The sequence below is a fragment of the Strix uralensis genome, chromosome 4 (genome assembly GCF_047716275.1).
Source record: "Strix uralensis isolate ZFMK-TIS-50842 chromosome 4, bStrUra1, whole genome shotgun sequence".
Classification (NCBI taxonomy): Eukaryota; Metazoa; Chordata; class Aves; order Strigiformes; family Strigidae; genus Strix; species Strix uralensis.
In genome coordinates this window covers 124041008-124068286 of record NC_133975.1, presented here as the reverse complement: position 1 = coordinate 124068286, position 27279 = coordinate 124041008, and the positions used below count along the sequence as shown (strand labels likewise).

The 27279-nt window shown below is 40.4% G+C and overlaps 1 protein-coding gene across 1 annotated transcript in view; it reads left to right on the top strand.

Moving 5' to 3' along the window:
• Positions 1-10000: 10000 nt before the first annotated feature.
• C4H14orf39 (chromosome 4 C14orf39 homolog) overlaps positions 10001-27279 on the top strand; it is a 30385-nt gene continuing 13106 nt past the window's right edge. Inside the window, exons 1-8 of the mRNA XM_074865248.1 lie at positions 10001-10052; positions 10376-10432; positions 13523-13649; positions 19031-19120; positions 23655-23842; positions 24322-24364; positions 24780-24900; positions 26062-26156. Coding sequence (XP_074721349.1) covers positions 10004-10052; positions 10376-10432; positions 13523-13649; positions 19031-19120; positions 23655-23842; positions 24322-24364; positions 24780-24900; positions 26062-26156 — 770 coding nt within the window. The 5' untranslated portion in view covers positions 10001-10003. The remainder of the gene's footprint in view (positions 10053-10375; positions 10433-13522; positions 13650-19030; positions 19121-23654; positions 23843-24321; positions 24365-24779; positions 24901-26061; positions 26157-27279) is intronic.

Here is a 27279-nt window from a genome sequence, read left to right as displayed (position 1 = left end):
AACCCAAACCTCCTCAGTATGAGCATCGGGCTGCCCGAGCAAGGGGGTGAGAAGGCGGCGACCTCTGCGGCGCGGGACGCGTCCCTGCGGGCAGGGGAGCGGCTGCCCCGCCGGAGCCCCCGCTCGGGGGGCGGCCAGCGGCCCCCCAGAACATCCCGGGACAGGGGCTGATGGAGAAAAACCTCTGCTTTGAGAGGGGCAAGCGGGCAGAAAGCCTGTGTTAATGGGTAGCTAATTTAGACCGGCCATAGGATGGTGATGATGATTACTAATATTACTGTAGGTTTTCCTTTTTTTTTTCTTTTTCTTTTTCTTTTTTTTTTTTTTTTTTTTTTTTAAAGCATGCACATGATCTGGCGAGGGAGTTACTGGGCTGCAGCCTAATGACCATGAACAGAGCGAGACAGGCTCCATAATGAAAGCCAGGACTGTAGGCTAAAGAAATGAATCCTCATTAAGAGCAGCGAAAGCAGCTCGCAGGGGCGAGGGGCTGTCCCCCAGGTCCCCAGCCTTTGTTCCCCAGAAAACGGCCCGGATGGGGAGATTCTGGCAGCTCTGCTGGGAGGGGAGAGGAAGAGAAAGAAAAGGCAACACCGAAATGGACCCGGGAACCTTGTGTTAACCATTTAAAGGGTGACCCGCCGGGGAAAACCAGCCCAGCCCCAGGCAGCTCTGCGTCCTCTCCAGCTGTGAACGCTGGGGTCTCTGTTTGGCATAGTCCGGGGGGAACCGGCTTGTCCCTGGCTGGGGAAGGACCTGGGGGCTCCTTGCCCTGTGTCACCACGCCCAAGGAGACATCAGCTCCAAGGGGGTGTCTCCGTCCCTTTCCCACCTCCTCGGGACCTTTATTCGTGGCCGAGACCCCGGAGCTTTCCCCTCGCCCCGCCGCTCCGGGGGAGCTTTACGGCCGGGCCGGGCCGGGCTTTGTCTCCGCAACACGACCGGGACCCCCAGGATGGACCCCCCACCCCCGGGGGACCCGCTGGCGCGGCCAGGATGGGCTTTCCGGGAAAGCACAGGGTCCTGGGGTGCCCAGGCTCCTGGCTCGGCCCCCGTTCATTAGAGCTGTCTGCGAGCCTGGGTGTGCGATGCGGCGTGTCCGCTTCGTTTCTGCCTTTTTTTTTTTTTTTTTTTTGCCCCCTTTATCTTCTTTCCCCCCCCCGTATAATAGGGACATTAATAGCCAGCAATGATAGCTACCTTAATTTAGGACACGGCTCTGACCCTTGCTAAGGTAGACTGAGGCGTTATCCCTGCAGAAATGACCCCACTGGAGAACGAGGGATAAAACAGCACTTTTAAAAAGATTAATCAAAATCACTGCCAGCAATCCATACCGGCCCGACGGCCTGCACCGACACGGTGTGCTCTCTGGCCTACGGACAGGGCATCCTCCCCCCGAGCAGAAGCAAAAATACGCTATCCCCCCCAAAATATGCGTGTCTGTACACCTTCAAATCAGCAGTCACCCGCAGTTATTCTGGGTCCCAGAATCTCAGTCCCTGGGGATTATTTATCTAGACGGAGCTTCCAACCGCAGCAGAGGTGTGAATACATTTTTTTTTAAACCTTTGATTGGTGTTAAGAATTACATTAAAAAAATACCGCCGGGAACGAGAAGACCCACTTTAAAGGTCTGGGTAGGATTGCCGGAGATGGGGGAGTTCATTGGGTGATGCTAACCGAGCCCTGGCCGAGAGAGCCGGAGCGCATGGAGTCCCTCGGGGGGGACCTGGGAATCAGACGGGAATTTTTGGCCTTGGATCCGTCGCGGCAGGACCCGGCCTGGTGCCGGGGAGAGCTCCGAGTCGGGCAGTGCTGGAGCGGGTACCGGGGAGCGGCGCGGCTCCCTGCCCTCACCCCGGCCCCCCCAGCTCATCCCATGCAGCCGGAGGAGGAGGAAGAGGAGGAGGAGGAGGGATGCTCAGGCGGGGGACAGTGCCCACTGTCGCTTATAGAAAAGGTTACTGGCAATGTCAGCCTCTCCCGGGACCGGGTGCGGGGCTTTCGGGAGCGCTTTCCACCGAGCCACCCCGGAGCTTGGGTGGAGGGAGGACCTCAAGCTCGGGGTGATGTGGTGGGGGATGCTTGGTAGGGAAACGACCCGCGTTTCGATGTCTTTCGCGTGCTTGCCTTTTATTTTTAGAAGTGCCATAACCGCTGAAATAGCAGCTGTCAATTGCTCCATTTCTTCCTAAAAAAAAGAATTATGTTTAAAGCTATATTCTGCTTAATAAGGAGAGTGTGTAGGCTGGATCCTCACCTAAATCACTGATAACCGTCGAAAGCACCGAAGAGTCCCTAAAATGCTGCCGGACCAACAGAGGTGTTCACCTACTTTCCGCTCTCAGACCCAAAGATTCATTAAATCTTTGTCCTTAAACGTATTATTTAGGTTACCTGTAATACGAAGTATCCGACCATGCTGGTATATTTGACGTTAGAATAAAGAAGCACCGAAAACTCAAAAAACTTGAATTATTTTGAGACTGCAAAGGGAAGACCTTCCTTGTACAGGGCCCTGATCAAGGCCAGGGCTGCAGGCAGAAAGGATCTACCGCCCAAGATTTATCTTTAACTTTCTTTAGAGTGTAGCTATAGGCTTGGTTTTAAAGTCCCCAGTCCGTCGGGATTTGTCCGGCTGCCACCTTTGCCTGCAGGTGAATACACACAGCAACAAATCTCCTTTTAAACTGAGGTGTGTTTATATAAAATCTTCACTCTGCTTAAAATTCCCGATTTTCATCAGGGTTTTCCCGGAAAATTCCAACAAAAACAATCAAACAAAATACCAAAGTATTCAAATAAATCTGGAAGGTTTTACCATTTAGGTGTTGGGGTTTTTTTTCCCCGTTAAGTCCTTTTTATTAAAAAAAAATAATTTTTTTTTTCCATAGGAAGTGGTCCTTTGGAAAAAGGAGTGCTTGCGGCTCCCTTCCCGTGGGAGTTGGGGATCTGAGAGCAGAAATCATATGGAAAACTATTTCGTGTCTATGGAAATGGAAAAAAAAAAATCCTTCAACCCTTACATATCGTCCCAGGACGGGGACGAGGGCTGACACGAAACCACTTATTTATCAGAAAGCAGGAATGGGGACAATCTGCATGTTTGGGGAAGGGTGAAGAGCCAGGATTAGGTACCCTGAGATAGTTTAGTGTTTAAATGCTTCTGGGGCTGAGTCCGGGAGAAATACTGTGTCACGACTGGTCTGGGCACTGGCGCTGAGCTGGACTCCAGCCCTTACTGGAGGCTGCTCGCGGCCGATGAAGGCTGTTCGGGCGTTGGGGTCCCTCTTCTCTTGTGGGGGAGCCCCTCCGCAGTTCTGGGTGCCCTGTGGGAGTCAGCAGCATCACACCCAGCTCCTGGTCCAGCTCCCGGGCACCACTCCGGGCTTGGAAACAGGATTGGGGCCACCGCAGTGGGCATCTCCCTGGGCTCCGGTGCTGCTTCAAGGAGCAAGTTTATCCCAGAGGAGCCGCATGAGGACGGGAATCGTCCATCCCTTGCCCCTTGAAATTGCCATGCCTCTTTTTTTTTTTTTTTTTTTTTTTTTTTTTTTTTGTGAAAGATAAGAGGTAGGAGGTCCCTGAACCTTGCCGGGTTTTAAGGGCCAGTACTTCAGCCTCTCCGCGTTACCTGCTCGTTTGCTTTCTGAGCTAGTTACTCAGGTTGAGAAGAAAGACACTTGTTTGGGACATGTTTATCCTGTCCCTGTCGCTCTCCAGCCATGATCGCTCCCCTGCTGTGTCCCCAAAACACTGCAGGAAGCCCTATTCCCCCCTGTACGAGTTTAGGCACCGGTCCCCTCTCCCTCTGCGGGAGGACAGCCGGGGGGGGCGGGGGGGGGGAGCCTCAGGGAGCACAAGGCAACAACCCTTCCCTGCTCTCTCCGGGGGGATGCGGCGGGGGTGACCCAAAGATCTTCCCAAACTCGACCATAGGGGCGGCTGGGGGCACTGGGGACACTGGGTGCCCTGTCCTCTCTGGGGGAAAGGTCCCGGGTTTCTTTGCCCTCTCTATCAGCTGGAGGAGGCGACGAGCGGAGGGCTGAGGGGACCCCTCCAAAACTGGGGGAGAGGGGATGGAGAAAGCGGAGCCCACCGAGAGGAAGCGTCGGGGCTCTCCGCTAACGGAGCCGCGGGCCCCGGGGGTCTGTCAGCGGCGGGGAGCGGGTTTGGGAGCCCTTTCTGAGCCCTGAATCGACCATATCTCTTTTCAGAGCAGTGCAACCCATTCACCATTTATTAGAGATGATACTGTGAAAGAGTTCTTCCTGCTTGCCGGACGGTAGTGAAAGCAGTTATTTATGACTTTGGGGTTGGGTTGGGGTTTTTTTTTTGTTTGGTGTGTGGTTTTTTTTTTTTTTTTGTTTTTTTTTTTTTTTTTTTTTTGAGGGATGCTGTTGGGAAGCAAGGCAAAACAAACAAGGCGGAACCAGCGGGACACAAAGCCCTCTTTTCTGCAGCTTCAGAAACCGTTTTTTGGTGGGTACCACAGCGATAACCTCAGGTCGGGAGTCCTTATAATAAATCGATAGGTTAAAGTTGCTCCCGGGCCCTGAAAAGCCCCAGTGGGGACCAGCTCTTGACAGTCCTTAGAGGGAATTAACCGGGAAGTCCCCGCTGGCTTTATCCAAAGCCTGTTGAAATGACTGACAACCTTCCGGGTGAGCTCGGGTCCCTGGGTCTGTGGGAACCTCAGCCTCCCTTGACATCGCTGCCTAAATTACCCGAACACCGGGAGGTGTTAGTGAGCATCACTGAAGTTATCTGCCACTCTGCCATTAAACTCCTATTTCTAGAATTTTGTGGGGGTGTGTGTGTGGGTGTCTTTAAGAGAATTGCTTACGGCAGGACAACGCTTTGAAGCGATTTCTCCTTGGGTTTTATTTAAGATTTGGGAAGGCGGGTTGCAAAGCAGCAATTGCGGAGGCCCCAGGGGCATCTAGGAATGAACATGTCCCTGGGCAGCTGGGCAGGGAGGGGGCTCTCGCCCACCGGGAGAGAAGGTGGGCGGCGGGGGCAGCGCGGGGGGCGGCGGGGCAACGCGGAGGTTCCGCAGGGGAGGACGGGCCCCGCCGCCAGCCGGGAGCACAGCCCAGAGGCCGCACACATGTGGCTTCCAAACGAACATGCCGGTCTCCACTTGTCTCTCTCCCTTTTCTTTCCTCTCCTTCATCTCTGACCTGGAGCCAGGTAGGTCAGCTATTTCTCTTGGAAGTTGCATTTCTTGTTGGTTGAATTGAAAGCAGCATCGCATCTGACCGACACCCGGTGCTGTGGCTGGCAGAAAGAGTTTTCTATTCGTCTCTTCCGTCCTGTTTCTATTTTCCCTGTCCTCTCTTCTTTCATCAGCCATGCTGATGTCTGTTTTTTTCCCCTTCACTCTGTGCCCCCTCCCCATCTCATTTTTTTTCCTTTGTTTATCGATAATCTTAAATCCATCCTCTGCCTCAGTCATCTCAATAGGGAGGAAAAAAAGGCCCCGTTGCCACCGCAGTTTGGAGGCAAGTGCCATGTTCTAGTTTCTTCCGTTGACCGGGCTATGCATTTTTGCCTTGTAATGCTGCACATCAATGAATAAATAAAGTCACACGATTTAGTTAGCGCAACTTGTGCCGAGGCGAGCCGCGAGGCGGCTGCGCGCATCGGAGCTGCCGGGGCTGATGACATTCCCCAGCACCTGCAATGTAAAGCGCTGTTCCAGGATGTGAAGTGTGACACTTTAACGCGTTTTTAAACTGTCAGAGGGCTGGGCCGCCCCTTGAGACTGGAGGTACGGAGGGAGAAAGCTTTATGCAATCGCTCCACCTGCGCCCCCCCACCCCAGCCGGGTCAGCAACACGCGTGGGACCTGGAGGGTGGATAAAGCAAGTTACACGCTGCAGCCTGTTCTTTCTGTGTTACATCCCGGCGTGTGAGTGTGTGTGTGTGTTTAACCCCCAAGCACGTTTTTTTGCAAGAGATGCCCCGTTTCTGCGGCGCTGCCTCCTCTCCCCGGCGGCCGCCCGGCTCCCGCCCGCCTGCGCGCTCTCCCCGGTAGATGGAGCATCCTCATCGCTTTTCGCCCACGGCCGGCGCCGCTGGCTCGGCCCTCCGCCCCGAAGCCCTCGGAAATGTTGGTCTTTCCCTTATAACTCTTACTGTTAAGGCAAACGGGTGGGTTTTGGGGAAACACACACCCCTCTGATATGCCCCCGAGAGAGCGGGAGGGCGGCGGACCCCGCCGGGCGCTGCTTGTTTGACCTCCTCGCAAAATGGCCTCAGCCCCTTCAGCGGCGGGGTGAGGCTGCTCCAGGTTTCCCAGCGGAAAGCCCGACGTGCCGGCAGCTGCCACCCTCGCCCCCAGCCACCCCCGGCGAGGCGGGCGGCGGGGAGGTGACACCCTCATGTGACGGGGCTGAGCTGCCCGTTCCGCCCCGCAGGAGGCTGCTGCTCCAGCCCGGCCTCGCGCCCTTCTGCCGCCTCGGCCCTCCGCCCCCCAAGGCCGCGGGGGGTCCCCGGCGGTTTTCCCGCCTCACTGCGGCTTGGGGCGCGGCCGGCGGTGAGGGAGAGCGGCGAGACGGTGCTCGGCGCCCGCGGGGGCTGATGCGGGCCCTTCGCCGGGGTGCGGGGCTCCTCCCGGGGTAGGCTGGCGCCTGCTCTGGGCCGCCCCTGTTCCCCTCCGAGACGGCGGTGAGGAAGCTGAGGGAGCGGGGCGGTGGCTATGCTCCGGCCCCCTCCCCCTGACGGCCCTGGATGAGGCGCTGGGTGGCTGTCATAGCTCTCCTCGCCCCTTCCCCTCCTGGCAGCGCCTCAGACGGTGCAGGGCCACCACGTCCTGGTCGCTTTCCCAGCGCTGATGGCCCCCCAAAATGCAGAGGGGCCACCTGGCCGCCGCGGCCGCGTCACCCCTCTCCGCCGGGAGGGACTCGCTCCCCTTTTCTTGCGCCGCCATTTTGTGGCGCTCATCCGCAGCCCCTGTGGTATCCCGCACGATGGGTTTTTTCCCCTACCATTTTGATAAAAATTGGTTTGATTTTCTAATTCCAGGAATTTAGGGAATAATCTGCAGCAATATCCTTTCGTTTGGTGTGTGCCCGACTAAGTAAAATGTGGCAATCCAGTAGATGTTTGACTTTCTGAGGACTTGACAGACATGTCGGTAGCTAATAAGGAAGGCACAGTACATAACGCACGGTGGTAATGCGCTTAAAACACAGGTGTTAGAAACGGGGACTTTATAAACGAAGAGCCCTACAATTACGTTAACTCAGATATAATAACTAGAGTTGTCACCAGTCAGGAAAGGGTGCGGATGATGTTAGAAACACTGAAAATATCAGCGGGTTTCGAAAAAGATGGCATGTCCTCACTTTGAATGCAGAGTTCAAGCCTCCTCACAGGGTTCTTAAAACGGTATTGCAGAAGATGGGCAGAGGAGCATAAACAGCACAATGAGAGACACTTTTTTTTTTTTTCTTTTTTAAACAGAGGTAAAAAGTTAGTCTAGAAATGTGAACTCTACTAAATTTCAGGAAGAATCGACTAACCAGTCACTTGAATAGCACAGGAGAAATATGGCGTGCTCTGAAAAAAGGAGCCCTGCTGGAATGAAAATAATTTCTAGAAAGCCAACAGAAATTAATACTGTTGCACAGCTGACAATGGGTAGGATTGAGCGTTCGATTTTAAGGAAGAAATTTATGTCATAGGTTATAGGTATTTTTCACTTTTTAATGAAGAGCCTAGAAATGGCCGTTGCCAGATGAGGTATGAAGCTACTGCTGTACTTCTGCTATGAGAGGTGCCATTAGTGTTAGCGTTATGATAATGGCGAGAGACTCCATCAGGCAGTTTGTGGTTTCTGCACTCAATGCAATCTTGTAATACACGAATCTTTATTGCCGCAATTGAATTCCATATAATTACGTTAATGCGGTACAAAAATGCAAGATGCATAAAAGATTTTGCTTCTGGCAGCATTCTGAATAGCACCATTAGAAATAATATATGCAGTTTTAAGTTGTTTTACCTGTTGCTGTGTATTACGTATTTCTCTTTAACAAAAATAACAGTCCCATATGAGAACATCCTCTGAATTTGTTATCCAAAATTGGCTAATGGTTCGATGTTACTTTTCTCCAGTAGACCAAGAATCAGTCTTTACGACAGTCATATCCTGGAAGACATCAATTGGCCAACATTTAGATGTCTTTTGTTTCAGGCTGGTGTTAACTACTGTCTTTAAAATCTGTTACAAGCATCCTACAGATTACCAGTGCAATTGACTCTCTCAGCTCTTTCTACTAGTGGCACGTGTATCCTCGTAATTTGCAACACAGAATAGCGTTTGTCATTTGCAGCTATGTTACTTCATTTTAACGCTATCCAGAATAGGAGGTATTTTACAGACGCAATCTTTCAGAAGTACTGCCATTTTCTGAAATCCTACCCTTTTCATAAATTGTATTGTAAAATTACAGAAAAAATAAACACTCACTTTAGTTCTGTTTCTCTCTCCTACAAAAGCATTCAAAAGTTAAAATTCATTGTAACTGTCTTAGTGACTAGATGATAGAAGAGCATGTATCTTAATAATACACAGCTGTACAGTCTGCTCTGTTGGTGATTTATAAACCAGTGAATATAAATTCTTCGCTGTTTAATGTTTGTGCTTTTTATTTTGCATTCATCTGTGTACCTTCTGTGTACACCTCATTGTCGTGCAGCTTTTATGGGAACTGTCAGGGAAACAACTAACAAACATTGTTAAACTGTTTCTAGAGAACAGATTTTTAACATATGATCCAAACTATTTTTTGCATCCAAAGGAATTACTTAGTATTTTCTTTCACATTGTGTAAAAGCAAAAATATTCTGCATGGACCCGTGGCTTGAGGTAGTATTTCTTAGTATTTTCAGGAAGTGTTTTGTTTGTTATATTAAGTGTTTCCAGACACTGGGAACCAGGGTTCCAAGCTTTTAAATACATTTAGTAAAACTATTATCTCTTTCTCAGAGTTTTTATCACAGCCTGTACTAATCCAGTCACTTGGATTAGGTGTTCTGATCCTCACTTAACTGTTAGACAAATTAATTTCTGTCAAACATCCAGCATTTTAAATGCTCCCCCCACCCCCTCCCGTTTCCACAGCCTCAGTGCTACATCACATAGCCTTAATGCCACTTTAGTTCAATTCTGCAGTTGTTTTCTATTCCATTTGATCCTGGATTAGGATCTCATCCTCATCTCCAATTTGTTGTGGCTTTGCTTCTTACACGGTACTAAGGGTACGGGGAAGCCATTGGGACAGTTAAGCACCGGATAACTTTGCTTAATGTTAAGTATATCTGAGCTAACTAGCTGTATTCAGTACGTTCTGATAAAATGGTGATGGCATCCTTTTTAGAAGACTGCATGACTCTGAAACTGTTTAAAAACCCGTAACTGAATTTCTGCATGTAGCAGCACTATACAAACAGAAGAATGAATTTGTAATAGTCTGTTTTCCATTGTGTAAGAGTTCTGTCTTTAATCACACTTATGCATATATCTTCTGGTCTAAATGTACTTTGCAATTACTACGGGAGGAGTGTACAGAATGGATAAGTAGCTTTTCCATTACCAGCATTGCAGTCGATAGGCTTAGTAAACCAGCTGGAGTAGAGGCTACACATTTTGTACGTGAACATCTTTCCTAGCATTCTTCATGCCGTCTAAGACCAATAAGCCTCTCAAAGACAGAACTGCTCCAGGAACAAAGCTTTACCTAAATGATATATGTCCTTTTTCCTAACCATGGTTCAGACTTTTCAGTGAGTCCATTACTGCTATCAGTGAGAAATTTGGTTCGACTAAAGTGGTTTAGATACTAAATCAAATGCAGTGAAAACTTTTTCTTTTATCCCTTTTATCTTAAAATATATGGTATTGTCCTGCATTTTTGACTTGTTTATTGTATCAATAAAGCTTTTGACTGTGTAAATCATTGAATTGCATTTTTCTTTTGTAGTTTACACAATGAGTGACAGGCTTTTCAGTAACCTAGATGAACTTCTGCTCAAGTTTGGTAGGTCATTATACAATATCTTTAAATTAACAATTGCTAATGCAGTACACACAGTGATGTTTTCTGCTTTAAACAGTTACAGTAACTTCAAATAAATTTATAATATTAAGGTTTTGATGTTTGCCTACATAATGTTTTGTTAGCTGCGAGGTTACAGAGAGGGGTGCTAACAGCTATTTAATTAGTAAAACAGCTATTTAGATATTTTGTTAAAATCTTTGTTAATCAGTGTGCAATTAATGCTGCACAACACACATTTGTTTCACAGCTCAACTCATATGTATTTGTATATATATATGAAAAAGTGTTTATTTTCTTCTTAGTTTTCCAGCTAGAACAAACTTCTTATGCTAAGGAACATGTGAAACAACAGATAAATCGTGAGTAATGATAAATTATCAGTTTATTAGACATTGAACATGCTGCTTTTGTTTCATTACTTCTGGTACATGTTCTGTGTTTCAGGGGCGGAAGCAAGCCTTAGAATGCAAGCTGTCCCGTGTCCTGCTCTCACCCTGCCTCCTCTTTTGCCATCAATACTTGTTCATTCTCCTTAGCAGACTTTGCTTTTCCTTGCGACTTTCAGCTAACGCTGTTCAGCTGTCTCATGGACAGCCAGTTTCATGCTGCGCCATTTCCTGCTCTTACTCTGTAGCTCCTCACAGTCACTGGCAGTTCTTTGGTTCAGCTGTGCTTGCTCAATACATCTGCCACTTGCCTCCCTTTCTTCATGTTTTTGTTCTTTCCAGATTTGGACCTCTGCCTCACTGCTTCTTCTCTCTTTCTGTATTCTTAAAATAATGAAAGTTCTCTCAGTTGCTACTACCTACTCAAGTCTGGTTCTTCTTTTTTGCAATCAAACAGCTGGTAATTTTATTTGAAGTACAAAACAGTAAAGCCAATGAGAAAGTCTTGCTCCACGTCAAATTCTTTCCCCCCAGGACTTACAGACAGCATAATGTTATGGACTGAGGTCTGAACTCTTTTTTTTTTTTTTTTTTTTTTTTTTTTTTACCATGCTACTGTGTGGAATCACTCACAAGAATAGTCGTGGTAGAGAAACTAGTCTTTAGACAATCTGAGGACATCTGTGCTCATCACTGGTACTTCATAGGTAGATATTGAAGCTCATAACATTCAGGAGAAATAATGAGAGAATTCTGGTCTAATTGGTGTTCCTCTTGATGGCAACATCTCTGATAATCTTGACTGATATGTCCAAGCAAGTGCTTACTCATTAAGAAGTTTATCTATATTAAGTTGAAGCATCTTAAACATTAAAACATCTGTAACACTAAATCCGTTACACCTAGAATTCTGTTTTAACTCTTCAGTCACATAACCGAACCTTAGAGCTGAGGTTTTTCTTAACATTTAGGCAGGCTTACAGTAGATGAGCATGCCTGTAGGGAAAATCCAGAGGCTGTGTAGTAACACGGCATAGTTCTTTGTGTCTTCAGTTCAGAGTTATCTAAATATGTGTGAACTCACAACCAATGCTCAGACTTTTAGAAGTTTGGGTTAAATCCTTCAAAAACTTACCCAGAAATAGTTCTGCTGAATTAATTTCATCTCTTTATTACTTGGCAGAGGAAGAGTTGTAGCACTCAGCCTTGGACTTTTAGTGTGAGATTCATCAGGCTTTTTGGCTACAGTCCCTTTATAACCAGTGGAGGGAAATAGGCACTTTTAGGGTGTGATTTGTCTTGTCCTGAAGAAAGGGTTTAAAGTAGGTTAGATAAGGTAAGCTTTAAAAATGTCTGCTTGTGTCCACTGAGGGTAGCTGTCGCCATGGGTGCGCAATTCTGAAGTAGATGCCTGGATTGTAAAGTTGGGTGAGATGATTCTCATCCACAAGGTCCTTGTGAAAACAAAGGGTGAGAACAACTCACACTTGTCACAGAAGTGCTGATCTATAGAAAATACTAAATGAAATGTCAAGTGTATAGCTTTGCTTATGTAATAGATATTTTGTTAAACCAGTTACATTATATCTTGGTAAATCGCAAAATGTCATCTGCAGGATACTTCCAAATACACCTGTTCTTTGTACAGAAATAAAGCATATGTCAGTTGTCCAATAGTTATGCTTCATGATAAGTAAAGGCAAGTTACTGACTTAAGATATTGAAAATATTAAGCTATTGAAGATATTCAGGATAACTCAAGATATTAAAATACATTGAGTATCTTTTCCTTTTCACTGACTGATGTTTCTCTCTGAGAGGTGGTTTTTTTCTGGTATAAATGCAGCTGGCCTTGAGAGTGAATACAGAGCAAGTACTGCAAAGCCAGACCCAAACTTCAGGATGACCTGAAGTTCTAGAGCAGTAATTCAAACAACTCAAGACACATCTCGCATAACTAAGATGCCCTTCCTGGTTAAGTATATGAGAAGGGCAGGATGTCTGTGACTGACTTCTGTTTAGGGCCACCAACTTTGGCATACAGCACATCAGGGAAGCAGAGATGGCAAGGGATAATTTGGCACTAATAAGTCTGAAACCTCGTATGAAAAAATAAGAAGTGAAGAGCACAGAGGAAAAAATGTGTACCTAGTTGTGCTCATTGTATTGCAACATGAGCATGCGCAAAAGCTCCCTCAGCCTTTACTCGTGAAAGAGAACAGTGATCATGTTCCACAATATGGATTTTCTACTAACCACTTATTCAGAAAATATATCAGCTGTCTGCTGTTAGAAAAGGCAGAATTAAGAATCTGTCTTAAGAATCTATGCAAATACCATACTGCTTGAGAATTTGTTGTTATAATGTGCTTTAATTAACCTCTGTCTCATGTATTAATTTATCATACATTACACATTCCCATCTTGAGTAAATTCCCTTTTTATTTTGATTTGTTTGTTTCTGTTTCTAAATAATTTGCTTATATAACTTTAGTGATGTTTTTATTTTTCCCTTCTTGTAGTCAGCTTTTCCATTAAAAAAAAATTGTGTTTCTGGACTTTTCTAAAAGAAAACAAATGTTTAAAAGAGACCTTTATCTCAAGCAACTTTTGTACTTCAATCAGTCTCCCCAGTTGCAAGCATTACTGAGGGCAAAGTGGCTTACACTCTGGTTTCCTTGTATCTGTGTATTTCTAGTATCTGCAGACACTATGGACTGCAAAAAAAAAGAAGTCAGCTCTAACTGTTAAAGAGTGCTTTGCTTTCTACCACTAAGTTACTTCAGTTTTACATAGACTGGAATGCAGAAACAGCACAAAGAATTTTTTTCTTCTGAAGTTAATCTCACAATATTAGATGATAATTAAGGTACTTGCCACACAGCTGAAACTCCCTAAATTTTTGACTCACTTTGTTGTTCCTTTGCTTAATTGCAGGCTGTCTGGCACTATCGAGATTAAGTATTTTGGAAGAAATATTTAATCGTTCTGAATGTAGACCTTTTGTTTCCTGGTTATGTTGAAAATACATATGCTTACTTTTAAATTTATTTTTTATTTCAGTGTATACTGTAAAAATCACAGAAAAAAAGAATGAAATCGCCAGGTTGCAGGAAAATATAAATAACAGCAGTGATGCAATTGCTGATTTGCACAAGCAAAATGAGAGTAGTAAGGAGAGCTCTAATGCGTAAGTGTAATATAGCCTGAACTTTGAGTTATGGTGGCATTAAGAAAGTCAGTGAGGAAGTAGTGTAAAAGTATGTACATATGTGTTCTGAAAGGAGTGATGTTAAAGAAAACTTTAGTATTCTTCTATTTTTTTCAAGCTGCAAATCATCAGGTACAAAAATTGCAGTATTACCCATCCCCTGAAAAAGTAAATTATAGAGAAACAGACTACACTTAAGTTTGGTTTAGTTTTCTATTAGAATCAACAGTTTTCAGAGATCACAGGTACTGTCTTTGCAGCATGCTAAAGTATTCAAGTAATAAGTTAACAGAAACATTTTTTCTCTATTCGGATGCATCTGAGTTCTGTCAAATTTGAACATTATTAAGAATACTGCTTAAAAAAAGTTATTTTTTTAACTAAAAATTAATAACTATCAGTGACAATAAGGCTTCATTATGTTCTTTGTTTAATTCTGAATTTGGCTTCCTGAAATTGAAGCATCTTTCTGTTCTTTGTTCACAACATTTTTGACGTTACTTTTTGTTCTGTACATGTTCTCTCCTAAGATGTGTCATAGCTGTCTCTACATACAGATATGTGTATACTTCTACTAGCAGATTTTGGTATAATTTTTACTGCAGAGTGCAAAATTGTTCTTCTAGGCACACTGTTTTGATGAATGCAGTGGGCTGCAGTTCACAGTTTTCTTCACAGAAATTTTTTTTATCAGATTATTAGTGGAAGTTTTAAATGCAGGTCACTTTTGGATCTTAGTAATTGAAAGTTTCTCAAGCAAGAATTGGGCTATAAGGAGTTTTCCCTTGCTGACATGGAATATCTAATTTTTAAAAATCAAAATTTCAGGTGGCTGCAAGGGTAGCTAAAAAGGCAAATATGTATTGGCAATACAGAGAGTTTGGCCCAGATAATATAATCCTGTCTTTTCTGTGCAGCGTTCATCTCTCCACAACCTGTCTAGTTCCTTGGCAGTTGAAGTGATGATTTGTTAGCAAATTCTATCCATTTTGTTTTCTTGCAATTCTATACCTGAAGATAAGTACTGGACTAAAAATGTGTATAACATATATTTGAATTTTTTTTTTTTAGGGTGTGAATGGAGAATATGGGTGTTTCTAAGAATAAAGAGAGAAGTAAAGATAGCATCAGGGTCATTTCTAGGTTTATTTTGAACTTTCTGGAAACAGAAGAATGGAATCATTAGTGAATGAAGTGGGTGTAGTGGTTAGCTGTTTGAATCAATTGCCTTACCATGCTGATTTGTAGCTTTATCATAAAAAGAGTTAGGAAAAGATTTGACCTTGACAAGAAAATTCCGATTTTCTTTTACCTTAAATTCTTGCCTCTAATGCAGTATAAAATAAACACTTTCCTAAGTTTCTGAAACCACTCACATGACTTTCTTAGATATCTTTTGAAGTTGCACATCTGTTTACAAGTCACAAACTGTTAAATAATGCAAATAAATAAATAAATAAATAATTAAGGGTAGAACTCAGGATCTGATCTAAATTTTAATCATTGAATTCCATGGGTTTTGGCTCAGGCCCTACGAAGAATAATTAATGGCATTAGTGTAAAGAGACTGAAAATGAGAAGTGACTCATTAATGAATACATGTATTCACAGAAGGACAATGCTTGCAGAAGAGTAGAGACTTTGTGTCTTAAATTATTGAAAATGTCATTTAACAACATACTGAAAACTGCAATAAACAAGCCCTAGCTATAAGATCAGACAATTAGAGCACTTACATAGTAGAATCATCTTAAACTTCTAAAATTTATTCTAGTTGATTCTCCATATACACTGGACATGATTCTAATGTTGATTTTGTAAATTCAAATATTGCTTTGGAGTCACAATCACCCTCATAGTTGATTAATTGCCAGTAATGCTCAATAGAGCTCTCAAAGAAACAACTTTTTGTCTGGATTACTAGACATCATAAGTATATTGAAGTATGTTTGAAGACTTGGAACAAAATAAGGGATTGTTATATTCAACAAGTCTACAGAAAATATGATATATGAGACAAGTGCGTTAAGATACTACTGTTTTCTAAATAAATCCATACTGATCTCTCTAACAAAGAACTGAAGGCACAAAATGAAATATATATTTTTAGACAAGTGATGACATTTTTCTAATACTTAGTTACTTGAATGATTCAAACTAGAAATGTTGATCTCAGAACAATAAGCAATGGTGAAATGCTGCTGGTGGAACCTATTCCAATATTATTGTTTCTCTTACTATTTTTTAAATTTGGGTTTAAGGATGATGAGATTTCATGGAAATAAAAAAAAAAAAAGCCAGATGAACTCAGAATGTTGCCAATTTGGAAAAGAAATTGTTGTCTTGTCCTACTAGTTAAACTACAGGGTATTTTTATTGCTTTCAGATTAGTGTGGATAAAGATTTTTTTATAGCCTAGCTGATGAAAGGAAGTACAAATAAATGTGATAGCTACCAAGAACCTCTGTGAAGCAGTGATGCATTTAGCAAACTAGTAGAGGAGCTATTTGAATCCCGTATACCTTGTGTGTTTACAAAACAGTATTCTTGTACTATGCGTTTTTTGCATGTCCACAGAATAGATGTGAACACAAAATGTAACGCACAGCATAGTTTGTACTTTGATTAATAAAAGCTCTATGAGTTTTTCATTGCTTGTTTTCCTTCCTCCAAAGAAAGGCATGGAGTTTTCTGAGAAGATCACAGTGTTTGTGTGCCAGTACATTTTTATATAAGTATATAAGTATGTTGGTTTCTACTTTTTTAAAAATACAACCCTTTAAAAATTCAGATTTCTGCTGAATTTGCAATAGATATGGTGAAGTAGTATTTTGTAATTACAGTTTTAATCACCAGTGGTGTCAAAGAATTTGTGCCAATAGTGCTAAATTTCTTGAATGGATGCTGCAATTTCTCATTCAGCTTTTTTGTTGACAAACTTTACTGCTGTTATAAATGTTGATTATATGTTGTGTTGTCTCACCACCTGGAGCACATTATTTTTTGTTCAAGGTTATTGGACTTCAGTTCAACAAATTAATTGTCAGGTCTTTGTTCTTTATTTATTTCCTTGATGGAAATTGCATTAAGTTAGCTGATACTAAAGCCTCTATTTTATTCCACCTTTGGAGTGATTGTCCAAATGCACATTCATGCTTCATGTAACTGCATGCTACAAACCCTCCAGTTTTGAACCATGGGGCATACTCACATCCAAAAGTGCACTTTGCTTACCCTACTCATGAATACATAGGGCGAAGTGAACTGTACGTCCTCAGTTGCTCTCACCTGTCCAGTAATGAATTACTTGCCTTGTTCAATTGCAGCCTTGTTCTGTATTGCCATTTCTCCCCTCCTCCTCGCTGATGTAATTCTTTAAATGTAACTGTATCTCTGCTGTTCCAGATTCACTTAGTTTCTTCAGTCTTTACGGATTTTTCCTTCTATTTCTTCAGTGTTTACCTTTGATAATATCTGTGTATGTGTTCCTAAAATTGGGTTTTGTGTGTACATCTCCTAGGACAGATAGTTCCACTCAAACTTCATTGTAGGTGTCTGTGTTGCCTTAGGGTACCTTTTATTCTGGACAAAAGTTGAATTTATTGATCACTTTAAGCCCTGACTAGAGAGAAGGTGTGCTAATTTTTTCTATAGAAGGTTCCCTTGGAGGGAGTATGTGATTTTTTTCATTGAAAATAGGATCTCTGTCCTACCCTAGCCCACTCTGTTCAGATGGTTTGGACATCATCTGAACCTCAGCTCCCATCATCTCAGAAGTTGCCTGTTGACAACCTGTCATTACAGAGGTTTTTCTCTCTGAATGAGCAGTGTTTGTCAGTAGCACGTCCACCTATTTAGCTCAGTAGACTTCAGTAATTTTTCTGTTCTTTCCCTCACCTCACAACGTTGGTGTCTGTTAAGCCTTATTAAGGTATTACTGTTTGGAGGCTCCATGCACCAGAAGTTTCTGAATTTGTTTCTTACCATCTTTAACTGAGCAACGTCCTGCCATCTGTTCAGCTACCAGTTTCTGTGAAAATGTCTTTTCTGATAGCTGTTACCTCAGCTGGGAGGGTGGGAGACCTCCAGGCCTGGATGGCTCCTTACACCATCATTTTTCAGGCAGGATGCTTTCTTTCTAAAGGTCACATCTGAATTTCACTTGAATCAGAAAATTTGTCTGCCTGTTTTTATAGAGTTCCCACATCCAAGGAATACCTGGATGTTGAGAAAGTACTATTAGTTTACTAGTTCTAAGTCCTTCCTGTATTTCCTGAAGTAGCTGTGCTTTCAGTTCAATCTACAGCATCCTGCTGCAAGAAATTAACTTTGGTGGGCTGCATCATAGCTCTTACATTATAGGAGGTTCCTGAAATGAGAACAACAAAGAATGGATTAATTGTGTTTCAGAGCTGTAGGGGAGCCACATGAGAGGAGATCCAGGCTAAGCATCACAGAATGTGGACCCATCAGTTTGCTCTAGAGGAATCCAGTTATGAGCTGGGTACGAGCTGCTCAGCACCTCTTGTCAGGATACAGATTTCTGGAATGTGTGCATTTAACAGTGTGGACATCGGACATTCTATATAGCCAGATACCAACTGCATGTAATATGAAAATATATGTGGGTGATGACTTAGAGGTGGAAAAGAATGTTACCTGACAGCAACTGAAGTTCAGTTCTCATCTGCCATTATTTTATTATTAACTATTAGCTGGTGTGTTCCTGTAGGGGCAGAATGTGAGGTCAGATGTAGTCAGTAAGAGGTGGTATGTAGACCTGTGACTTCAGACTGCCAGGTCAGTACTCCCAGTGTCTGGGTTATTGTACTGAAAGACAGCAATCTCTTTCTGGCTGTTTTCTGAGCAGGACTTGCTTGGCAAATGGAGGAAATTCTGAGTTTGTCACTGCTACGTGCATTTAGGTATGAGACAGGTGCTGGTGGCATTGATGAGACTGAAACTGTGTACACCTCCAAGAAAATCATACATATCTAAAGGATTTACTGATGGTGCTGTTCTGAGTGCCTAATATGTGAATTTAGATGCCTAATTGCTTAGTCTTAGGCTCCAAAAATTTGTGAAGCTCACTCGATTCCTTAAAAAGTGCTTTATAATGTTTGTTAATCCTATATATGTATATTCTTGAATTTGCAGCTTTAAAATCTTAAGAAAATAAATGTATGCATGTAAAAGCTTTCTATACTAAACCTGTTTATGTTTGACTTTCAAAACATTAAGTAAATTATTTGTTGTAGTAAGCTAGCTAAAGTAACTTGATGTCTTCATTTCTGAATGCCTTTTTATTAGGAAAGACTACTTATATGATTTTAATTTTTTTTTCCTTACTTTCTCCACAGCTGGAAGCCCACCTATGTAATTCTTAATAAGCATGAAGAATATTTGAAAAACGAAGTTGAAGCTTTACAAGAAGCTATAGAAAATGAGAGGTATCTATCACCAAGTGAGATGAGGTTTCTGGCAGTAGTACCTATTAACCTGTCTAAATTGATCTGCAAAGGTAGTGCAGTCTGCATCAAAAAGTTGTTGTAAACTTTTCAGGATAATATAAGTGAGTAATTAAAAGAATTTCTGTTTTACATTATTATGAGGTCATATGTTATTTTGTAGTTACCAATGGAATAGGATAAAATATGGCTTCTTCAAATACAATTGCTTCCCAAATGCCTATTATAATTTTTCAGAACATTGTTCTGTTGCCTACAATTTCAAGAAAAACCCAAGAAATAAAGGCAATGAATGTTTCAGCTTTGGCAGAAATACGAATTATCAGAGCATATTTAAGAGAGAATACATAAGTTTTATCTACGAATGTTTTTTTGGCCATTATTATGACACATCTTCAAGTATACTGTGATTTCAGTAGTTTCAGATATTCAGGTTTGGGGAGACTTTTTTGAAAATACACAGGTTTTATGTTTTTTTCAGAAGCATCATCTAATTGAACCTAAGCCTTTAAATTCATATATGGACTAAGTAAGATAACATTTAGAAGCATTCAGATAAATTTATGATTTTCTTTATGAATATGAATTGCATACGATTATTAGAATATACAAATCAAGTTTTTGTATACTGTTGTGTATACGGTTCAAAGTAACCACAAAGCATGCAAATTCAACATTAGACCCTGAAAAACAGTATGAATGGCTCAGGAAAGCCTCGTCTAAAACCATTTTAAGACCAGTTGCAGGTAAGATTCTAGTGAGTATTAATTGCAAATTCAATTCTGTTCAGTTAATGTCATTTCAGTTGTTTCATTTTCATTAGTTAGACTCTGCATTTTAAAGAAATGAGTGGTTGTGCAATGTAGCTGCCTACATTCAATGGAATAAAAAACAGTCCATGAAGATTTTCACTGAAATGTTCAAAATGCAGTGTGTCAAGTTAATCCTCTGAAGTTCTATTTAACACTCAGGTAGAACTGATCTTCATTTTAGAGAGGCTGCTTACCTTTACTGATCCGCTTGCGAAGGGGAAGAGGTTGGTTAGCCCTATGGTGAAAAAATCATGGCAGGCCCATCTAGATATCTAAATACCAATTTAGAGTGTAACTTTAGGTGATTTAAAATGTTGGCTTTGATTCTTTTGAAAGTGTTCTTTTTGCCAGTTGTCCAAGACAGCACAAATAATGTGCCTGATAGCCTTTAATTAACTCAGTTAGTAGCTTATCTGTCTTCTTCCTGTTCAGAGCTCTATATTTGGTGAAAAATAAGGCTAAATTGGCTTTCTATGAGTATATGATTAAGCCATTTTGGCTTTCACTAATTTGAGCTGACAAACCAAAGAAGCATTACTTTTAAATTGCTTCTTTAGATAACTAGTTTCAATTCCAACATGAAAGTGTTTGATCTGTTTTCCTGAGCTTAATTATAAGACATCATGACTATAAATCATAAAATAAATTTAATTCATGTGTTTTACAGAAGTGGTCTCTCAAATATAGTCCTGTACTGAAGCATTTGATGATATATTTAAAACAGTAAGATGTGCATTCAGCAAATTCTGAATATTTCAATTAGAAAGAAAAATAAGTACATTTAGAACTTTATGAGCTGAATGTGCTTTTTAGCCTGGCATTTGGGGGCACTGAGGACATACTGCTTTAGATGGGAAGGTGTTTTAAAAAGATGGGCAGATCACTTTGCATTTAATTAGGCACTTATTATGGAAGTTTTAAAACGTTCCACATTTTTTCATTATTATTGGTTTCAAGAACATATAAGAATGCTTCTATGAACTGGAAGTTCATCCTGAAGATAAGTGATATGAAGAAAGAAAGAGGAATAAATAGCTATCCACATAATGTTCAGGGGTTTTGTGGGTGCTGTGCTTTTCCCATTGTCATTAGATTAAAACTTTTTCTAATGACTTTAATGTGAACAGTGCTGAATTCTAAATAGCCTGTGTTTACCTGCATGAACTGGGGGATGTGAATTTCTTCAGAAAAAATATTTAAAATAATGACAATTTCTCAAGACTACTCTACTCTGCTCTACTCTACTCTACATGGCCATAAATATTAATCTGTGGAAAATAAATTTTGGGAAAGGAGTGTAAAGTTTGAGGATGATTTTCAGAAGCTTGAAATGTACCTGCCTCAACAAATTATTTTACCTATTTATATTTTTAAAATGTATTTGTAATGCATTCTTAATTGTATATCAACAGATTTCTTTGTTGCTCAGTTATTGTTTGTAGCATCTATTAAATTAAACTGAATATTTCCATCTTTCATACCTGGGAAATTTTGTACAGTGTACACAGATATTCATTAAATCAAGAAACTTAGATTTCCCTGACCACCTGTGCAGAAAAATAAATAGATTAATGTAATTCTCTGCATGAAGTTTGGGAAGGGTCAATTCCTTGGTTTGACAGTGTTGATCTAAACTTCTTTCCCCTAAACAGGTGTATTGAACTTCAGTCAATTTAACAGGAACTAGTACCGGGAGTGCAGTTTTATCTGAAAATTAAGATTTTACTTTTTTTTTCCTGTGACTTTTGTTTTCCTTTTTGTAAGAGCAGAAGGTTCTACTATTGAATTTGGACACAAATTTTTCTCTCTTTCATTTCCTGGGCTAGCCAGCAAGCAGACAGCAGTGTCTGCCTTTCAGTCATGCTGCATCTAAATGATTAATAGCAGTTTGAGATAAGACATATTCTTTGAAGAGGAATACCGTATGCTTCGTAAGCTGTGAGAGCTGTTCCTTAATGTAGGCTTTATTCATGGTGCAGGTAAACAGGTGGGTCTCTGGCATTAGTTACTATTATGCACCATAATTTGTTTCATAAAACAATTTCTGGCTTATCTACAAGTGTATTAATAACTTAATATTTTAAAATTTGCCTGTCTGTACTGCTCACATAACGTTTTCCTAGAGGATGACATTTCCTTCACCTTATATTGGCATATTCTAATATCAAGCAACTTGGTGTAATATTTCTTTCTCAGTTAAATGACTACTCTGTGTTAATGATACATGATGGATGTCTGTAGCTGTGATATCTCTTTATAAACATGTGCTGTTTGCATAAATGCTCACCATCAAACTCTTATTATGTAGTTTGCATATGCCTAAATTTTTCTTTTTTTATCAGGAATAAGGGGCACAGAATGTCAACGTTCAAAAAAATGACATTTTAATTTCATTTTGAGCAGTTATTAAGCTTTTGCTTTCAAATGAAGAGAGAAATACAATTCCTGGACACTGGTGGTTATTATTCATAATTTTAAAAACTACTAATAGTTAACTCCTGTTTATATGGGAAATACAGACTTCCTGCAGGTCTATACTTAGATTACCTGTGTGTGACATTAAGAACCGGAACCAGTTCCTTGACTGCATTGTTAATGATTCAGCTTTCCCAAAAGATACCACTTTTTGTACTGGAAATTACCTGTAATAAAAGTTATGCCTAGCAGCATTATTGGTGTAATAAAAGACTCATCCCAATGAGATAGTTGAATATTTGATCTGTCATTAGCAATCTATCCTGTAAGTTCCTTGCCTGAGTGAGAAAACCTGAAAAAAAAGTCTTTTCCAGTGTAGTCACTGCAATTGATTTAACACAAGAGGATGGCTGTTCTGTGCAACAACACTTTTCTTTTTCTTTCCAAACATAATATTGATCAATTTTCAGCTTTACATGATGAGTTACCTCCTATTACTTGTTATGGTATTTGTTTGTTTATATAGTGCAATTTTTTCAAAAGCCGATTTAAAGTTTTAAAAATGTCATGAACATTAATGGATGCTACGTACTTTAATAATTTGTAGCTATGTACTCACATGATGTCAGTGAAATTATACTCATGTAAGATTAATTTAGAGGGCAGTCCTACAAGAAGCTGAGCATTCTGGCTCTTTGCCAGTTAAACATTTAAGTGTTTGCTTAACCTTAACCATGAATAGTCCTATTGTTTTAGTGTAACTAATGTGTGTATTTAAGACTTCCCTGAGTCAGACACAGATTACTCAGCATCCCCTTGGAGGCAGCTCTTAGTTCAGTGATGTGTCAGGTTGCTCTAAATATGGGATGCTGGGCCAAATTCTCTTTTACTGTAAGTTTGATACAGCTCTGCTGAAACTGGTGGAGTTGTGCCAATATACATGAACAGAGAATTTGTCTTGCAGTGAATTTCGTGATAATTACACAGGAAAAAATTTTTGTCATCTGCCAGGCTGCCTTTGAATATGGAATGGTCTACATTCCTTTCTCAACAGTGAGGTTTGACTGGTTTTTACATCATGAGTGTATTCTTTGTCACATACAGCATAGTATTCCTTGAAAATAACTGGAAGATAAAAAATATAGCGAAATAGTGGTATGTTAAATATAATCTGACTTTTTTCCAGGAGAGCAGCAAGTCTAATTGAGCTGATGCCATAAATTAATAGTTTTTTTCCTTATAAACAATGGCTTCATGAGAAAATAATTAAATTACATGTATTTTTATAGGAAAATGTATCAGGATTACATAACCCAGTATAAAGAGGTTTTGAAGCAACACCGTGAAAAATATGCAGAATCTGCTCTTGCACAGGAGTATTACAAAAAGAAGAAAGAGCTTGAAGAAATCCAAAACAGAGTTTTGAAACAGTCTGAAAAATATAAATTGAAAGAAGGTGGTTGCTTGGATGTTCTGGGTACTACTATTATCAATGCTTTTACAGTAAACCCTATTGGTAGTGCACTGCACATTAAAGTGCTGTATAGAAACCGTCTAATTAATTTTCCACAGTTTCTCTTAAACTAATAAAAATGTCTTCTTCTTGTTACACCATTTTTAGGAAAAAATTCTGTAGCAAACAGACTTTGAACAAGAATTTAGAGTATATATACTAATATTCATTCCTCCAACCCATGAATGTAGTGGGGACAGGTTTGCTATTGGGCTTCTTGGGGTAAAAAAGTCCTAAAATTACTTCAGAAGAAGCCTCTCAATATTTTAAATTTATTTTTTATATATTTTTGGTGCTGTTTTTAATGGCATTACTGTCTGTTACGCTGCTATTTCTGTTATGTACATTAAGAGAATTGCTCCTGATCTATTAATTCATCTCATATTTGTAAAGAAAATTAGATTTGTGAATTAATGATCTGAAATGAAATTTTATTTCTGCAGAGCCTGTTCCTTTTAAATCCCTAAATGATTGGGCTTTACGGATGTATCCTTGATTTGTAGTGTTTATGCAGTTTACAGGCAAGAAAGTTTATATTAACCTTTCACAACTTTCTGTTAAAAGGTGTAGTAATTATTGATATATTTATGTTTAGAGGGGCAGCATTGACATTTATTTATGAGAAAATAGAAGGTCAAATGATACTCTTCAGTTTAAATTTCTGGGAGCATTTTGAGGAAAGAAAATAAAATTTCACTAAATGACATATCCATCAAAATGCTTCACTAAGGAGGAGAAGCCTAACTGAAGTTAGATTTGAAGATTTGCCTGGGAAATGTAGATTTGGCAGAGCTTCCTGCACCTCTAGCATTTGCACTTATGGCATAGAGGTGTCAGGGATCTGATAGTATCCCTTGCTTGAAAGAAGTAATGTTGCAGTCTATGTTCCGTAACATGAAAGTGCTTCTTCGAGGCAAAAAACACAGGAAATGTTAAAGCTTGCTGAAGTTGCTGCGCAGGAATCCATTGAACTACAAAAGGAATCAGAGGAATTAGAAATGAAAATTAATTCTTTAAAAAAGGTAACTATTTTAATTTAATTTTATATAAATACATTTTATATATGTAGTTACATATACCACCATTATATTTTCTGACACACAGAGACCAACAGGATGATTCCAGTATTAGTAATTATGTTTCTATAGCATCACATATGTTTTCTTAGAGAAGAGGGGTCCATGAATGTAAAGACTCTTAAAGCTTGCTTTCTGTTGACCTCAGTTTACACCATCATTTCTGTCAAGGCACTGTGTCACACTGACTTTTGTGCTAGCTCAAGAGGGCCAGAGAATACACTTCAAAATCTAGCAAGGCTGTTCCTTAGTGAGCCCCAGGGCTTGAGCATACAGATTTCACAAGTCCTACTGTTTTTTGAGGTTTTGTTAATATAAATGTGTTTAACTAAATATGCTTTATAATAAGAATCATGTAAATTATTATTTTTTTTCCCCTCAAACAAATGTGGGTAAATAATACTCAGAGATAAAACTGGTTGATTTTAGACAGGAGGTCAGTTCCACTGTCTAGAAGAAGCAGTGATTCCAAAGGGATGGTCTTCCAAAAAAAATGACTTTGTCCAGACAGCATTTTGACCCACTCCTCTGCTAGGAGATAAAAGGTCTCTCCTAAGCCTGAGTAGCCCAATAGGCAAATCTTGTAAAGAGTTTGGTGGGTTTTTATAGTGTTGCATCTGGACACTTTTACCTCTCTGGACCAGATGATCAAGGATGCCATTTCCTGCTGTGTCAGCCGTGTCCACTTCAGTCAGCCTTATGCTAATAGAAATATATTGTGCATAGGTGGTGTTTTCTATTTATGTTTTGTGATACTCTTTGACACTCATAGACTAAAGTTCCTAATGTGGTATGTGCTGTATAAACATAGAGTAAGAAGGGATGTGGTAGATTTATAACTGTGAAGGAGAACACGTAAGGAGCTCCTTGTTCTGAATAGATATGTAGAGTCTGTGCTCAAAAACTTCTGTGTTTATTCCAGTTGTTACAGTTGATCCAACAAAAAATATTCTCTCTGTTTAACCTTGTTCTGCTTATTTCTTCAGACCGTCTTGGCTACAAAAACTTTACTACTGTCTACTGGTTCATCAGGTTTAGAAAACATTTGCAGCACATAGCTACAATTTTTCAAGGTTTTTTATTTTTATTTGTTCTTTATCTTTTAAGACATTTGAAGAGACTACAGAAGATCAAAATAATTCTGAAATGATTGACAGAAAAAATCAGAAAATTCTAGAGAAGCCAAAGGAGTTTAAAGAAAGGTACACTTAAAAATGATTTATTTCCCTTGCTTTCATCCAGAGTGCTATCTCAGCATTTACACAAAGACTGCCACAAAACACAAATTGTTGCTAAATAATGACTGGGAAGCTTTTCTAACACTGGTCATGTGATTTAACAATGTAATTTTAAAAGTTTTATATGTCTTGGGGTTAAGATGGTGTCAAATTTTGATTCTTGGAAGCTAAATGTATCTGGAAACATTCTATTCACAAGTATTTTGTAGAAACCTTTGCTCCTCACAGCTATTGCAGATAGATCTGTGTGAATAGTTTTACAAGTTTTGAATACAACTACAGTGACTGTACAGTCAGAGATAAATTACATTAACTCTACTAAATGCATATTTGGGGAAAAAGAGTCAGGGTTCTACATGTCATTTGTCTTCAGCTCTGAACTACTTTAGAAATTTAACTCTTAATTTAGTTCTTAAAAATAAGCATGAATGAAAGTTTCATAGACAGGATTAATGGCTTAGTAAATTAGTCAGTGGTCATTTACAACTGGGACTCGCTTTAATTTGAGCTCAATTACAGTGACTGAAAATCACCATCAGGACTATCTTGTACTTATCTGGAGTCCTTGTGAACATTGAAACATCACCCTTAGAGCTGATGCTTTTAGTCCAAAATCCATTTTAAACTGAAAATATGTCCAAAAGACTTTGTCCAAGTGATTTTACATTATGGTGTGCTTGAAAAAGAAGCTTTTTAGGGCTTTAAATAGGGATTTAGTGGACTATATCTATAGAAATGTGCCATTTTAATCATTCCTAAAGATCCTTTCCACAGGGGCTTTTTACGTTTTTAATATCTTCTTACAGGCCTATGAATTATTCAGATGACTTTTTTTTTTTTTTTTTGTGGTTTAAGCCTTTACACCCATTCTACCTTCTTATGTAAGCTTTTTGTAATTGATAAGACCTCAGAAATATAGGAAAGCAAGAAATCCACTTAATTTTAAAACTAGGTAAAAAAAAAAGATGGGAAGCACTCCCTTTGAATTATCAATGAAACTCATGTATATTCAGTCTGCAGAAAGCAAAATGCCAGTTAAAGACCTGTTGTAAAAGGCAGAGATCTATGCTCTGCACGTGGAGGTGTA